Here is a 17,526-nt window from a genome sequence, read left to right on the forward strand (position 1 = left end):
TCTTTTGATTTTTTTTTGTCATTTAAAAAGTGATGGACTTCTAGGGTGTTTAGAAGGTTTACTGTTTATAATTGGATTATAGTATCCAAATAACATTGATTTGAGACTTCTTTAGCGCATTGTTTGGTTTGCAGTATTCTGTTCAGTTTAAAAATAGTCACTTTTCAACACACATAGCCTGTTATACAAACAGCACTGGATTTGGCCTATGACCTGACAGCAGGGACAGCGAATACTGGTGATGGGGAGTGCTGGGTGAGAGGGGAGTGTCGTACCTGGTCCACGTGGATGTAGTAGAAGTGGTCAGTGTGGTAGATGGCCTTGAAGAGGCGCTGCAGCTGGCGGGAGGCACGGCCGTGGACCACCAACATGAAGGCGATCCGCACTGGCAGGGCGGGTGGGCTCTCCACCGAGTCTTCCTCCCACTGCACATTCACGTTGGCCTTGCCTGGAGCCAGAGGCGGATTCGAGAGGGAGTGAAAAGAGGGGATTGTAACAAAGACATCAATGGGGGGAGAGGGAGTGCCTGGCTGGCAAAGACTGAAAAGAGATGGTGGACATCCTTGCAGTCCATTTTTATTAACACTGGGCACAGCTTTCAGCATCTAAAATCAAACACCAAACGGACTCTATATGTCAGTCACAAGCGAAAACGATGAAGCGCTACGTAAATCTACAGCCCAGCATCTACTCTCTTCACCACGACGGTGGACAAAGGCAGGAGGACAGGGTCAGCATGAAGCTCAACAGACTGGAGCCTCCATAAGGTTTATACAAGATTGAGAAAGACCAGAAGTTGCTCCAGTAGCCTTTTCTGAGCTGGATTACTTCCCGAGAGTGCTAGGATATCTTCAGGATGTTGCTCAATGGTGACCCATGATGATCTCCAGGTGCCCAGGTGACACCAGAATCCTCTCCTCTCATCAGCACCACAGGGGCAGCTTTGAGAAAGGTGTGCGAGACCTGACGGGCCTATATGTCCGAGATCATGGGTGCACAGTTATCTGTTCCCCCACCCCGGTGCAGTGTATGGAAAGAAGCTGTGAGCTAATGCCATTACGAATTGCTGATTCCCAAGCTGGGTGGGGAGGGGGATTGGAGGGATCGTCAAAACAAAAAGGATTGGTGACCCCAAGGCTTAGAAAATCAATTTAACAACCTGCTCCAAACAGAACTCCATCCCTTTCCCCATCTTCTAAATCGCTGGCTGAAACCCAGCTCAGTTTTTTAAAGCCAACACCACCTGCCTCCCTGCCTTCGAATTCCTACTCCATCGCGCCTGGCAGAGCAGCTGACCTATGGGAGGGGCTGACCGGACTTGCACGCAACTCCTTGTGGCTTTCTAAATATGCTGCATGTATAAATAAGTACACTGCCCGTGTGTACTGCCATGACTTCACACACCGCTTCCAAAAAAAGCAGAAGCAAGACACACTACTCAGTGTTGGGATAATTTTCAGTGGGTATATAAAATTACAGCCAATATGTTATTTATTATATCTGCAAGTGAGGCATGATGCTCGGGGAGATGAGCCATGGACGGGTAATTACTATAATCTTTTCTGTATATACTGTAAAGGCAACACAGCGCCCAAGGACTGGTGGGATACGCTCATTATGGGTCTAAGCTTCGGAAAGGTAGGATCAGAGCACGGGGTTGTCCCCAGTCTTTTAGCTGTGGCCTTAAGAGAGGGGCGTGACAGGATACAACTGCTGCCTCCCTGCATCTTAATTGCCTTGAAAAAAGTCCAGCTTCGGCATTAGATCTGCAGTAATTACTGTGGTAATCAGCTGCCACCTCACTCCTCTCATTTATAGGTTAAATCGGTCTCCTCCAGCCTGACACTCTATTAGCAGCTCCCCTGCTCCCTCCCACCACAGTTGTTATTTTACTGTATTTATAGACATTTGGCATAAACTGCCAGAGCAGTAAAGCACGTATGGTCCACCCCAAGCAACTCGCAAGCGCTTCACGCCAGTCACTCCTGCACTACGCCCATGGGTGCAGTTTAGAATAATGAACCGACATGGAAGAACCTGCCTGACCTCCAGAACAAAGACAAAACTGAATGAGAAGTACCATTTCAAATGTGCATCCGTGGATGAGTGCATCACTGTAAAACCAGCCTGCATGGGAGTGTTTATGCATACGTGCGGAGGTGATGGGGCAGACTTGCCAGCCAGCGGTCTTTACCGCCCATACACCTGGACGTGACACCAGCAGGCAGCTGGAGAGAGGAAGAGTCAGATGGGGGGAGAGCAGGGCTGATTCATTGTCAGTAGGACACACTGCAGGAGGAGGAGGAGGAGGAGGGAGTCCACAGGACTACAGGTAAGATGTGACAGGGCAACCCCAGCCCCAGTAGCCCCACTGCTGGTTTCCTCTACATCTACAGCCGGACTGCCACACCAGCATCATCACACTCTTCCCCCCAGCCTGCACCCCCTCCGCGCTCTGACTGTCAGCCTGAGAAATTGGCTGTAATTGTAAGGTGACATCTTCAACGGCAAATATGTCCCAGAGAACGCAATTAAAAGTGGTGAGGCTGACAGGTTTGTAAAGATTACTCCAGGCGTGCATAAAGATTAGAGCTGGAGCAGTGCTCATGGCTGGGAGGGAGGGTGGCTGTGTTCACGCGCGTGCAGGCTCCTGTTTCACGGATCTGTACGCACGCTGCACGAACAGATCTGTAGGAAGGGGATTGGAGGGGTTGTGCGTTGCAGAGTGTGTGTGCGCGTGTGTGTGTGTGTGTGATTCAACACCCCGCTGGATGAACAGTTTGTCGGAAGCTCAAAGAGGACTGTAAATTACCGACTACCAATTTAAATGAAAATCATAGTGTCAAAATGTGCTAAAAAATGATTTGATCAATAGAAGGGAAATTTAATTTGTTTGGATTGCAGGCTGCGGCTCAGAGCATAGGTCCATGTGAAGCACAACCTGTGCCCCAAGGGGGGGGGGTGTACTCTCTCTCTCTCCTTCCACCCTCATTCACAGCTGTATCTCTCCTGGCAGGTTTGCCTTTTCCCTAATCAACAGACTGCAATCAGCCCTTCATGTACGTGTTCCATGTATGATCGCATGTCAAATGAGGCAAGGACGTCTGAGATTAGTGCAAACAGGTCTCCGAGACACCTGTAGTGAGATCTGACACCTAATTTTTCAGATGTAATTAATCTTGAAACATTCTATCCACGAACTTTTGCTAACCACCACGATTATTTGTCACTATTAGAATCGTGCATACAATTTAGTCTACATTACAGGTGCCTTCTAATATGGAAATTGTGCAGTTTCTCAGAATATTCCCTGTCCTCCTCTACCTTCTGTTTTGCCTTTCCTCTCTTCCCCCTCTTCTCTCCGCCCAACAACAGCACCAGCTGGCCTGCACTGCCACCAGACTCATTACTCTACGCTGAGGGCAGAACTGCGACTTAAAGTCGATGTGCCTTCTCTGCACACACCATTAAAGATGCATGGAGCTCAACGTTAATCATTCTGCTCTGTATTAAAAGGCGCCTACTGGCATGGGGTTGCAGATATTAAGTGTTTTAGGTGCAGCCTTCCTGGAGAACATTTTTCAGTTGGCTTGGGTAGGTGGAATAATATTTAAACGTCAATCAGTTTAAGTGCAAAACATTGGAGAGCGGTATTTAAAAGGAATAACAATTCATGCACAGTAATTGCTTCCCATGGCTATTTAAGAAAAGAACCAAATCACTTGTTGATTTTCTCAATTTTCAGTTGCAGCCACCGCAAAAAGGCTGTTCACAGTTCCCTCACACTGGAATACCTGCTCACCCAGGCAGCAGATACAGTTATGCCAGTTATGGAGAAATAGACTTCATTTTCTCTGTAGGCCTCGCTACAGTTGGACTGCGTTCTTGTTAATAAACCTTTCAGAAACCTGGTGACAAGGAAGGGGCTAAGAGTGAAGACAGCTAAATGACAAATTTAGAAAAGCATGAATCGGTGATGCAGCGGAGAAACTCACCTTCCAAAGGGCAGTAGCGAGCGACTTTCTCTGGCATGAGCTGCCCTTCCTTGTGGCGACAGTACACCTCGGCGATCTGCTGGCGGCACTCCTTCGTCTTCGCACGGGACAGGGCGGAGATGGCCTCCTTGCCCGTGATCTCGCACTTGGGGTGCGGCTCGTACCTGATCTCGGGCGAGGCAGTGGCCGGCCCTGGTTTCCTGCCCTGGTGGGGGTGCAGGCGTTGCTGAGGCTGGAGGGGTGGGTGGGCCTGGTTGGAGAGCAGTCCCGCGGACCGGTGACCCTGGGTGTGGTTGTTTCCAGGATGGGGCAGCATTGCACCCTTGGCCTCGCCGTACTGGATGACCTCGTTGGAATTCTTCCCCAGGATCAGGGAATTCTCTTTCCAGTTGTGCTCCGCCTGTGCCTTTTCCTTGAGCCTCTCCTTGTGCTTGTTTGGGGTCTGTTTCTGCGGCTGGGAGCGCGCCCCAAAGTTACTGTTGTCAATGTTTTCAAAGTCCTTGGGCACGGAGTTCTCATTGTTGCTGTCCACACGCACTTTCTCCTTAGGCCGGTGGGAGTAGTACCCATCCTGGAAACCAAACATGACATAAGCAGATATTGTAACATAAAACATAACGTAAGCAGTTTGTATAGTATATAGAACACATAAAGCAAACACGACTCACATTAATTATCAGCCCGATCAGCCCGATTTAGGGTTGGCGGCAGTAAGCTGGATTCTAACCCAGCAGTCAGTGGGCACAAGGTATATTGCTGGCTAATTAATTTAAAGTTTTATTACCCGTAGGTTCTTTTAAATGTTGTACTGATGATGCCGAAAACTCCTGAATATTATTTTACTGTACTGTACTTTTCTATACAGGTTAAATAAGGTAGATTAACATAAAATATACAAGGTAGCACACTTGAAATACGCCTTCAGCTCCAGCTGAAAAAAATTGTAGAGCTTTTCCACAGGAGGGATTTATTTCCCTGCGGTGTAAACCTTCGGAGATTATAGCCACAGCACTGACGGATTTCATGATGACTGTGGGTAACTGGGGAAGGACTTCTGCAGCCAAAAATAATTTTAAACCTTGAAATTAAGCAATTTAGTGGCTCTAAACACAATCTGGGAGTGTTCATGTACATGTAAAATTAACATGCTCTTAAATACAGTTTTCCAATGTCAAACTGTATGTTACAGAATTTTTCTATGCTAGGGGCCAGCAGGAGTTAAGAGGCAGGCTGCCTGAATACTCTTTGAAGTCTTTGTGCCGTTGATACAGCCTCAGTATTTGTGACAAAGTGGCTGGGCGGTTCTGTAAACTGAGCCACATTCAGGCTAGAACGTCCACTTTCACCTGCTCCACCCACCCTTCCCCCAGTAAGAGCTCAAACAACATGGAGATAGGACAGAGCTCTGCTGCCTCTTGGCTCTCTCCGAATTGTCGTAAAGCAAAAGGAAGCAGAGACCTGCCACAATGACAAAATAGAAGCATCAGCCAGGCATGGATGGACAGAAACCAATCAACCAACAAGAAACCAGCCTTCTGCCTGGGACGCCCTTAATGTCTCTCAGCATTTAAACAAAGAATGGCAGGAGTGCTGTTACAACTGTGTCAATCTCATTTACTGACACTGAAGCCGTTATCGGCACTCAAAATGGCCTACTCATTTATTATGCAGTTTACCATTGCTGCTGTGCTGCTGCTGTCACGTTTTTTAACAGGGAAGACACCGACCTCAAGACCACATGGGGCAGGGCAAGAGTGGCAGACTTCAGGTTCAGCCTGGGATCTCACAGTAACGATAACAATGGGAGATTGAACTTGTACGGTGACTTTCATGATAATATCTCAAAGCACACTGAACACCGAAAAGGCAAAACACAGGACATACTGAAACTGACACTAAGAAACATCAGAGTTATCTCCTCAGAGAAGAGCCGTGGAATAAACTTCACCTTGATCATGATAAGTGATTTGATTAAATGGAGAAAATGAACTCTTGGACAGGCTGGAGAATAGCTACAGCATTGAGAATCTTGTTTAAAAAAAGTCAAATCTAAAATAATCTGAAATAAGTTAATAACGTAAAACAACCAATAGTTAAGCCCAACCCTGGATTTGAAGCCGTCAGTAAATCTGGATGGCCCCTTGGTCATCAGTGGGAGGGAGTGTGAGACTTGTGGTGTAGAACAGCACACTGTTGCTGTCACACCCCAATCCTGACTGAAGTGATAACTGGTCCAGCTGTGCAAACGGCACAGCAGATCAAGAACCGCAGTATTGTGGTGGGTCTCATACCTGGCCCTTGATCTGCTTTCCTTGTTAACATTCTGCCAACATTCTGTTCATTCTTACCAGATGTGCAACTAGAAATATTTGCCCTGGATCTAAAAGATGCGGCGCCCCACTTGCAACTGTCTCTGGACAGAGGTGATAAAGGAGCAGAACTGTTGAGCAATGGTATCTGGGGCACCTTCTGTGTTTGTGTCCTAACCCTTCTAAAGTGGGAGCATATAACAGCTTATTAAAAAACATTATTTTATGCCGATGTTAGCTTTCGGCATGCTCGCACTGGTGCCGTAACTTAAACAGATGAGCCAAAGAGGACACTTTATTTCAGAGAGCCAGGAGTTATTGCAAAAGAAGGAATCGAAAACTTAATATTCATAGCATGAAGTGTACTCTAGAAAAACAGAAGCAGAGCTTGAGAAAACCCGGCAACACGACTTGAATTTTTTGTCCACCTCTCTCTCTCACTCAGTCCCTATCTCTCTGTTCTATTTCTGAGACCTACAGTAGGAGCTCTTTAATCTCTAGTCTGCTCCATGCTCTACAGGGACAGAAAGGGGGCTTTTAAGAGGAAATTACAGTGTGCAGAATTAATAGCTTGAGAAACCACTGGAGGTGGGGAGGCTGCCAGCACGCTGAGGATCGATCGGATGCAGGGATCCGTCTTCCCAGGGTGCTGTGGGTACACCAACCTCATCACTCTCTGGCAGCAGCGTCTCCCCCAGGCTGGTGTGTGCGTGGATTGAGGGGGGAGACGGGGCGCACAGCCTCATCATCCATCATGGGAGGGGCGCACCAGACAGCGGTTCTCGCCAATATTTTATCTGCCTTCCTCCCGCCTTTGCCTTACCCCTCGGTTTAACAGCGCCGTGGATATTTTTCACCCAGCCTCGTTCTCGGCCAGCTCCCACAGGGTGAAGCTACAGTCTGATAAATCACCCGGCAGATAAAGCATTCTGACACAACCTGCAAACCACTGCTCACGAAAGGATAAATGACCAGCCAGTGACAATAACTCAGCCGCCTCCCCCCCGTGCGAGTCCACATTTAAATTCAAGTGAGCGGCTTTGCAATAATCAAGCTGAACGAACCAGGGGCTGCCAGCCTGTGAAATATAGGTCCTGATAAGTGACTAGACTCAGAGCAAGTGTTGCCCAGACCAAGTGTTCAAAGCCCCGGCTCGGGGTGGACTCCCACACTGGTGGGTCTTTGCTGTAGCCAAACTCTTCAATTCGCTGCCCTAGCAAGCTGATCGACCTCTGCAAGTTGTATTTTCTACTCCAAAGCCAGATATCCTAAGCTGCTTATGAAATGCAGTAGTTAAAGGGCAACTTCAAACATGTTTAGGAACCAAAAACCAAATTGCGGTCATCCTATTATTTACGTCTGTGAAGGGTTCAGTGATGTAACAGGGCTCTGCAGGAAGGACAAGCAGCAGATGTGGGGAACCCAGGACCAGGATTTGGGAACCCCTGACCTAAATTTGAGAGCACTTCAACATGTTGAAATGATGATAGTAGATCTACTCAATTACCTTATATTTGCTCTGGTTCCTTATAGATTTTGCATGCCTTCAATGTGCCTTGTTACACTGTTAGAAAACCTTGGTGTCCCATAGTGGAAATTCCTCACAAACATTTATTTAGGATTAAATTCCTCGCTCTGCTCGTTCCTCAGTCTAGCAGTAGCAGCATTCATTTCATTCCACCAGTTTGAAAACGGTCAGGAGTTCTTCTTTGGGTCGCGTCAGTATTCGAGAGTTTTGCACTAAGCGAAAGCCTGCTGGGTCGGTGGTGCTGCCCTTGCTTGTTGCGAGCGGTGCTGGCAGAGTCGCTGGGAAGTACTGCCAAGCACAGCAGACGCGCGGGAAGGAGCAGATGTGAAGGCTGCAGCGTCTCCCGAGACCTGCTTTCTAAGAATACACTTATTAATAACAACGATAATAACGATGATGACTGTAATAATGATAATAGAAGGAAGGAGCACAGCGGGCAGGTTTTTCCTGCAGCTCTCACACTTTCTTCCTCGTCCTGCACCGATTGCAAATGGCTTGTACACCCTCTCCAGCGCAGCCGAGCTCCGCACAGTGCAGCCCACAGGACGGCCTGCTGCCGCTCGCTTCCTGACAATTACCCATCTGTCCCCTGACCTCTGCGTGGAGCAAGACCACTCAGAACTGCAGGGAATACTCACTCGTAAGTACTGTATAAACTACTTTATACACTAGTATAAACTAGTGGAATCGACAGACACACAACCCATGCCCTTTCCAGATCTTCAGTAGCGATCAGTTTCATTCCCAGTGCTCCCAGTTGCCTTCACATGTGCACACAGGAGGCTACCAGTGTGGTCAGGGCAGGGTTGGGGTACATGGGATAGGCCCTTTGGGCAGTTCTGTTGGTCTTAGTCACTGTCCCACAGCTCTCACTAATGCACAGAACTGCAATTATCACTCCTACAATAGTCCACTCTGGAATTTTACTATGTTACTCCCAGCACTCTGTTTCGTGCCCTCAGAATATAGTCAGTCCATCCTCTGCCACATCACTCACCTTAAGAATCCCCCCAATGGGAGCACCATCGCTATTCTCAAACACTGCTCTTAGCTGTAACTACTAGTCACATGACCTGCATTGCTGCTTCCACACCCAAGTCCTGGCTGCTGTGGATAGCACAGCAGAGAGCTGCTTGTAAACCAATGGGTACAGAATACATCCCTTTTACGATCTGTCACATTTTAATGATTCACTGCTGTTCCTTTTTTTTATAAAAACGCACTGCGCACCCTTTTTGCTAAAGGTAGGACAAACATCCTCTTAGTCTGGTCCCGCTGGGCCTCGCAGCCCCTGCTCTTCAGCCAGCAGGCTCTGGCCTCCTCTGCCAGCCTAGCTCAGACCAGCAGGCCCACCAGCCACTCGCTCGTTCTCTCGGCTGAAATCACACAGTGCAGGAATGAGGAATGCAAGTCACATGTGCTATTGTGTGTCGCTGTGAGAAAGGCGAGCTGGCTCGGCTACTAGTGAATGAGTAGCCTGGTTTGGTATGCAAGACGGGCACCCAGCGGGCACCCTCGGTCTGGCCTTTCACAGCTCCCTTGAAAGGGAGCTATCAATCTCCGGGGGCTGTCGCCACGGTGAGCTCCCTGACCGGTGAGCTTAGGGGGAAAATACCCCGGTGGGAGGGGTGGAAAGGAGGGGGAGGGGGACAGTCTCCACCCTCCTTTAGAAAACATCAAGGGCTGGGAACAGCTTATTCTTTTTACCCAAAGCAGCCCTTTATGGATGAAGTGGCTGTGGATAAAAGATGGAGAATTAAGCCCTTATCTCAATGCCGGTAAGAGGCCAGCATCAGTAGAACACATGGCAGATTTCAATTTCAATCCGTTCTGCATGGAGTTTCCTCATAGGGTACATGGCTGACACAGCGACACATTTCCAGTATATTCAGTTCTTCAAAATACATTCTCGTCATAAACTCTCAGAAAGCTCACTATTACAGGCTCTCAGCGACGTCGGTCATCCCTTTTTGTTTGTCCTTTGCCAAAAATCGGGCTACAAGTGGATATTTAGCTGCAGCCATGTTCTGATAAATGAACACTTTGAAAACATACTTCCTCAAACCCGATATTATTTTAACAGATACAGAAGTACATTAATCAAAAAAATCAACCGTTAGCAGGAAATAACGGAAAATGAGTCATGAGAATGAGTTAATCAGGGAACTTGACATTTGTAGCTTTCTAATTATAGCACGTCTTTAATCGTGGGGGAGAAACGGTTGCTCTGTTTTGGTTGCCAGGAACACATAGGGAATTTTTGGTCTTTCAGTCATAAAAAGGCAGACCTCACCTTCTAGACATGCACACAGGAAAACTATCTAAAGTGAATTTGTTATCTCCCAGTAGCTGTCAATCACATATGGCACTCATGTTTGCATCACCAGACTGACAAACAGGAGAGCTCAAAGATGATTGATCCCAAAGTGTGACAGAAATAGTTGCCATTGTTCTCCAGCAGAACTGTGCGAAAAACGTGCACCCGAGGGACAGCAGTTCTCGGTATAGAGATTAGACACTGTCCCCCTCGGGACTCATCAAGACCAGTTTAGAACTTCCTCTGCAGGCCGGAGTGAAGTCACGCAGGATCAGCAGTCAAAGCTGTCGCAGTCTTAAGACAAATTGGTGTTAAGAGCGCAATTTGCACAACGTAGGCAGAAGTGCGGAGGAGTGGTTAGAGCTCTCACACTTGACTCACATTTCTCCAACAAACACCCTACTTTCTTAGCTAGGTAATTTACTTGTAAAATAATTTTAAAAATGTTCAGTTTTAGTACACTTCTCCTGTCCCATTTTGCTTTTCTTAGTCATAACGGTTTTTTAGTCTTGCAGAGCTATGGCCCTTGAAGGCACCAAATCTTCAGTTCGATTACATTTTTTTTATAGTGCCTTTCACAACAAGGTTGCCCCAAGGCACTTAACAAAGCAAGTGACCATACAGATCTTCTTGGGGGGAGGTACACTACAGTCATTACTGCAGCCCATATGCACAAAGTGAAGAAGCACTGCGGCTTGGCCTTGAGTTGCATTGTATCCTCTCTCAGTGCCTTAGAAAAGTTACTGGAGTGTGGCACACAATATTATGCTGATGAATTACTATTTTCTAGCATTTGTTTATAGATTTTGCTGCTCTCTGCTACGAGCCACTGCCGCCCACCCTCCAGCCCTTCTTGGGCCCTCAGACTGTGCGTATAAAGCGTTTGCCTTCGTTAATGTACGAACTCAAACAGCCTGGCGTAGACCGGGACCGCAGGTTGTGCACAGGCGTTGTCCTTGAAGCGCGTTGGCGAAAGCGCGCGCCGTACAGCAGTGAGAGCAGGACGGCAGACCTGTCATTACCTCCCACCTCCTTGTTGCCTTGATGTCACGTCGCCTCGTACAACAGAGCTTGGAACTCTACCCACCCAGCTGCAATAAACAGGGTTATTACACTGCGTGGGATATAGGGAGCACCGTGAACACTTAAAATTCCCAAACAAAAATGACAAACCGATTTCTGTAGACACACACACACTCCCCTGATAAAGGAAAGAGCACTCTGAATTCAGCGCCCAGTCTCTCTTTTCACTAATATCAAAAGACACCGTCCTTTTACTAACCCTTAAGGAGCGCCCGAACCACTGCTGACAATCTGCAGGCCAATTATGTGAAACACACTGACAGTTCAGGCCAGCGCACATCACTTCAGTGGATGCACTTGAGGCAGGCCCCCCAGTGAATGAACAGGGGGTTCGTACAAGGACTGTGGAAGGTCTGCTTGGATGCTGTGCAACTCAGCTGGAGTACTGTAGCACCTGTTGGCTCTGCGCCTATCTGTACACACTCTGCCTTGCTTGTGGGGTGCAAAGTAGATCAACTTTGTACACACAACACATAACTAGAGCCCCAGACGCTCATTGCAGTTCATCTGACCCAATGCTTTAAGCACTCAACTACACTGGAAACAAAATATAAAACTCATGAACAAATATATGATTTCAAGCCGAAAGAAGCGTAGCACTAGGCACTCCTCTCCTTAGTGCTATATTAAAAATGTTTTTTTTTTGCCTCTGTCATATGGTAAAATGTCTTACCCATAATGCTGTCCATAATCACAAACTGCAATGATCCATTACAGAGTACACAGTCAGTATAGTACAGCACAGAGCTTCAGAACCTCTTAAACTGTTCTGCATGTTGACACTGGGACAGGACAAAGGCAGAGGAAGGAAAGGAAGGAAATGCTGGCGCTCATCTCCTATTAACGAGATGAGTCGTCACTCACCCGGCCGTGATCGTGCACTGCTCCAGAAAGCGTGGACATGGAATTGCTGGAATGTGAGCGCACAGGGTGACCTGGCGTAAAGGTCAATGGGGGTCAGAGATGTGAATTAGCGCTTCTTTTCTTACATTCCACTGTTTAACCAGACTGCACTCCATCCCCATGGATTTAAAGAATACTGGAATGCATCAGGCAAGAGCAGTTTGGCGAGAAGTAGTGCACTTGAAAAGTTGTGAAAAAAACTGAGATACACAGACAGTGCCTGTTCACTTTGATGTATACTGTGAATCCCAATACAGTTGAATCAACTGAACTTTTAGAGTATTGTACACCACAGTACATACGATTACGTGCTTTGGCTCATAAAGCCATGTGAAGTTTATGCTCTTGTATTTTCATCTGATGAAAATCTGATGATTAACTGTTAACAGTATTCCATGACCAGCTCAGGGAGGACTGAGGACTGCTGCACGCTCTCCTCTGAGACATGTGCTTGTCAGGGCCACTAGGCAGTGCTTTGGCACTCTGCGGTGGACAGCTGTGGGATTCGCACAGTCGGTAGGGTGGCAGGAGGTGGGGGAGGCACTCTGACTGCACGGAAAGCACAGGGATCATCCGCACGTTCCTCGGGTCTGTTGTCCTTCTCAGCCTGCCGATTTCCTGGCCAGCTCAAGCCTGCCGCAGTCCCGGGCTCTGCTTGGTTAATTATGTGCTGCTGTTGGGGAATCCTGGGTATAGGCACAGTTAACTGATGGTGTAGCCCAGGCTTGTGAACGGGCTCATCCGCACTCAGAACAAGTAACCTTTTTCCAGGAGAGACCTCCTGCCCCAGGGCTGGACCTCTGAGACTTTCACAGTGAGCATGCTGTAACAGGTCCGATGGGCATGCTTTGCCTTGGTGTACATTCACTGCAGATTCAGCCCCTGCGTGTGGACATTCTGCACATGGTCATCACTACGGTTGACAACAACATTATCCCTGGCCTTCTCCCCCCCTCCCCCACACAAGTGCAAGGAAACAGAAAAGGCTAGCACATAAAGTCAGGTGGCACGAAAAACAAAAAGACACAGAACAAGGGCAACGCAGACAAAGAGCTTCTATAAATAACCAAACAAGCAGGGGTTTGTCAACATCAATTGCGGCCTGCCTTCGAATCAAATGACATTCTCAGCTGCACCGGAAAACAACAGATTCAGAGACTAAACAACACCCTTTAGTCATTTCTGGTAAGAAAAAAATCCATCGAGTTTGAAAGCTCAAAGAAAACTGTGTTCCATCCATCCCATCCCAGCAAAAGAACAGACTTCTCTTTTTCAGAGAGGTAGCTCCTGACCAAAACTGAATTTCCTGGTGATGAGCTCATACCCAGACTGCTCCCTCACACTTTCCAGTGGCTGATAATGGCAGAGTCAAATGCCTGTCATTCTCTCACAAACATACATTCATGTTAATATCGGTAACTTCGTCAAAGTGTCTTAAAGTACTACCGCATATTCTACCACACTAAAAGTTTTGTGTTTAATGAATTACAAATGACAAATTAAACTGCACACTTCAACTAAGGATACGTGGAAACTATGTCCACCACAGAGTCTGCCCAGAACACTGGAGTTTTATTTATTTCTCAGTTGAGAGCTTACCTGTTTGTTTAACCACAGTAGTGTCTGAAAACATTGTTTTTAAAGGGACGACCACCCAGAAGAGATCAGTGATGGGTTCAGCAGTGACTGGAGATGAAGTAGCCTTATTGAAAAGTATAATGAAGGCCAGAGTGAGGAAGTGTGCTCTGTTCATGACACCTTTTCTGGTTTATGGAATCTGAGTCAGTATGGCAGCTGCATTCGGTGTCCTGGCAGTTAGGATGTTGCCAGTCCAGTTTGGACTAGATGCGTGAGGCCGCACCTGCTCATCAGAGAGGAAGGCGAGGCTATTGTCCTCCCTTAGGTCTGTGGCTTGTGGCCTACAGTCCTCCTAGCTGTCAACACAATTCTGCGAGCAGAGTGCTCCCTCCTGGGTCAGAGGTACCGCCCACAGCCGCTGCTCCCTGCCAGTAACTTCGCTCCGCAATGCGCACTCCTTCCAAACCTTCCTTTCTCATCTCAGCGAATCAACGCTGCATGCAGAATCAACAGTGGGACAAAACAAATCGGGTGCAGAACTGCCTTTTTTTTTTAAAGCCACCTCAACAAAGGGAGAAGTAAAGGCCCCCCACTCTTCCGAGACCAAAGCTTTGCACGACAAAATCGACACAGGCATGGAGAGCACTTTGTTTTCAGGTGAAAACTGCGGCCAGAAAAGTAAACGCATTTAACAGCGCCGGTAGGGCTTTTGCGGTTGCTTTAGAATAGCTACATCTCTTGGAAAAAAATGCTGATTGTTTACTAAATGCACGCTCACGTGCGCTGAAGTGTGTCTGATACCAGCAGCGGAGTCTCCGCCAGTCGGCTGAGCCCTCACTCTAGTACCTTTCGCCTGCCATTATATCCCATTGAACCGCGATGTTCCCCGTATTAATCATGGCTGTCAGAGTGAGCGCCACTGGAGCAGCGAGGGGATGAACCGGCTTATTGCCATCGTACGCTGGCTGGGCCACAGCTCGGGGAGCAGATGTGTGAGTGGGAGGGACAGGAGCCGGCAAGATAAGCTGGCGTCTTTGCCAGAGCTAGACGCGTACTCTACCCTCTAAGACAGACGGAGGGTACACGGCACTCTGTTTTTTTTGTAAGAGGACAGTCGTACCATCAGCATCAGGGAACACTCTGGTTGGGGCCGCAATTTTAAATGCATGAAAATCCATTCAGGACATCTGATTCAGAATCACTCATTTTAAGCCGGGGGGAGAAAAAGGAAAACTGTACATGAGTGAAGGACATAAATCTAATTTTTTAGGCATCTTATTCTGTACGGCATCAGAGGAAGAGGTTCCTTACAAGAGCCAAAGGTGAAAAGGTGTTTAGTAAACGTATGTTTTCAAGGTTTAAGAGAAGTTTTGCGAGGTTTAGATTTTTTCCAAATATATTTATCCTAGATTTGATCACGGACTCTAGTGCAGATGACCGAGACCCGCCTGACCCAGAGCAGACAGGACACTGCCACTGACTCAGAGGTATTGATGTTGACGTCCCAGTGGAGCTTCAAAGGATTGGACCTGACATGACTTCTCAAAGCTGAGAGATACTCACGGCATCCTGGCCATGCAGTTCCCTGTTATCGCACAATCTTTATGATACTAAGTAGATCTACTTAATTGACCTCAAGAGAGAGAAGTGGAGTTTGATCATGTCTGCTACACAGATGCTTTTTTGAAACCACTGGAATAATACCAGGATTGTTTTTGCAATACAAATGTCCTAGCACGGTCATCTAGACTCTAGAGGACTTTTATAATCATGATAATTTGTGCATTAAAACTTTATGTTCCAATTCTATCATGATGCTCCATCAGAAATAGACTCATTGTGGGCAGCTGGGCGCTCGTGTTCCTGGACTTTCCTGGAACCCATGTTTTCCAGGAGCTGTGGTGCTTTGTCTCTGCCAGAGAAGCTTTGCTCTGCTGCTCTGTGTTGGAGGGCTCCCATCTGACGCTGACTGCCAACACATTGATTCACAAACCACAGTGGGATGACACACCTCCATTCCTGCAGTCTGGAGCACCAAGCAGGGTTGCCTTCCCACATCAACCCACCACTGCCTGCTATCGCAGCACAGGCGAGCTCCCAGGCTCAGCAAACCCACACTCTGCCGCAAATTGCAGACCGGCATCACAGACGGCCCTCTCATGAAAGAAAGGAAGCCAAATGGAAGCATCAAGGCTCCGCACTGAGCACTAATTTCCTCTGTGGTTGCTAAAAGCAAGGTAGGGACAGGGAACAGCCCTGTCGGAAACTGTCTGGTGGCCAATCAGCCCTGTAATTTGTCCACTGCGATCCTCAAACGCGAGCGGCGACGAACAGGAGACATCATTAAAGAGCACCAGCTTTCTTTTTCTCCTGCAAGACGAGACTTCAAACGCTGCCCCAGCAGCTGTGAAATGTAATTAGCAGCTGTCTGTCAGCAAGGACTCCCTTGCCTTAAAACAACTGGCACTGCCAGATCATCCCTGCTGCCCCACAACCCTTTTAAGCTGCAGATGTAAGGTTTGGCATTGTAGCCCAAAACACATGGACAGATGTGCACTGGTTGGCAAATTCTCACATGAGCATGTCTACACACACACACACAGTACTGTAATCCATGGAAAATTCTGTGGCTCAGGGTTTCATTTCTTCTTTGAATTCATTTGTTCTCAGTTTTGCTGCTTTACAAAATGCAATGGATGCAACAGGGTTCCATTTGATTTAACTGACAGTCATCCAGGAAGCAAATTTCTTGTTTAGGGAACTGTCAGTCCAGATTAATACCCTTACTTCTTCGTCTCAAGCCTACGGACCTTTCGGTTCCTACAATTCGAGTCTGACAGCGTGCAATTTCAGACGACTACACCGCAAACTGTACATCCCTTAGCGCGTGCCTTGAACTACTGACAATTAAAATCTACAAACATAACAAAAGTAGGGAAAGACTTCAATTTGCTGGGCATTGCTCTTCCGAAACACTCATATTGCTCAGGCTGTTTCTAAACCCTCCTGTGCCGAGCGTGGCTGATGGGCCAATTAAACTCACTACGGGAGAGTAAGTGTTTCCTCGTCGGACGCCATTAGTCACACGTGGCATAAAAGTGTCAGGAGAAAACCCTGCTTCCCCGGCAGGAAAGTTAGAATGAGGCAGCGCTTTGAAGATAGGTCCAGAAGAAGACAGAGGGATGAGAAAGGAAAGGGGACAGAGGGAAGCAGATGCATTCAATTTCCTCGGCTATCTGCACAGCGCTCTGGAAGGTGATGTGACCATTGCATGCACAACAGCTCCTCAGGGAACCTCCACAATCCCTCTCAGCAGTGACAGCTGATCACAAGGCATGGGTGTTCCTGTCAGTCCCTAGATAACCGGATATGTGGCAGCCAGCCTGTTACCGAGAGTGCAAACAGCTCTTCTATCACAGCTCCACAGAGCAGCCGCCTGGCACACACCAGTCACTCTGCACCACATTCTTGAAGAACTCGACCACAAATATATGTTCACTTCTCTTTTCCTAATAAGAAAACGACACAGTGAAGTTATTCAAAGCTAAACAGATATTTTGGGAACTTCCAATTCAAAACTTTCATACAAGCGAGATTAATGTTTCTGAATTTAGGAACATAAGTAGTTTCCTTCTTCCGTTCCCAAAACATGTTTAAAACCAGTGGCTCGTGTTTTAGGGTTCGTGAATCAGCCCTCTTAAGTGCACTTGCCAGCACAGCCACGTCACTGCAGAGAGCAGTGTGTTTGAGAAGCCACATCAGTAACATACATTCCTCAACTAAAACAGGCCAGTGAGGTCATCAGGAGAACAA

At 47.5% G+C, this 17,526-nt stretch overlaps 1 protein-coding gene across 1 annotated transcript in view; it reads right to left on the reverse strand.

Moving 5' to 3' along the window:
• Window positions 1-17,526, reverse strand: part of xylt1 (xylosyltransferase I) — a 56,350-nt gene that overhangs the window by 22,073 nt on the left and 16,751 nt on the right. Inside the window, exons 2-3 of the mRNA XM_088936546.1 lie at window positions 3,996-4,566; window positions 276-448 (exon numbers count right to left, since the gene is read on the reverse strand). Coding sequence (XP_088792672.1) covers window positions 276-448; window positions 3,996-4,566 — 744 coding nt within the window. The remainder of the gene's footprint in view (window positions 1-275; window positions 449-3,995; window positions 4,567-17,526) is intronic.

The sequence above is a fragment of the Atractosteus spatula genome, chromosome 18 (assembly GCF_055471065.1).
Source record: "Atractosteus spatula isolate fAtrSpa1 chromosome 18, fAtrSpa1.hap1, whole genome shotgun sequence".
Classification (NCBI taxonomy): domain Eukaryota; kingdom Metazoa; phylum Chordata; class Actinopteri; order Semionotiformes; family Lepisosteidae; genus Atractosteus; species Atractosteus spatula.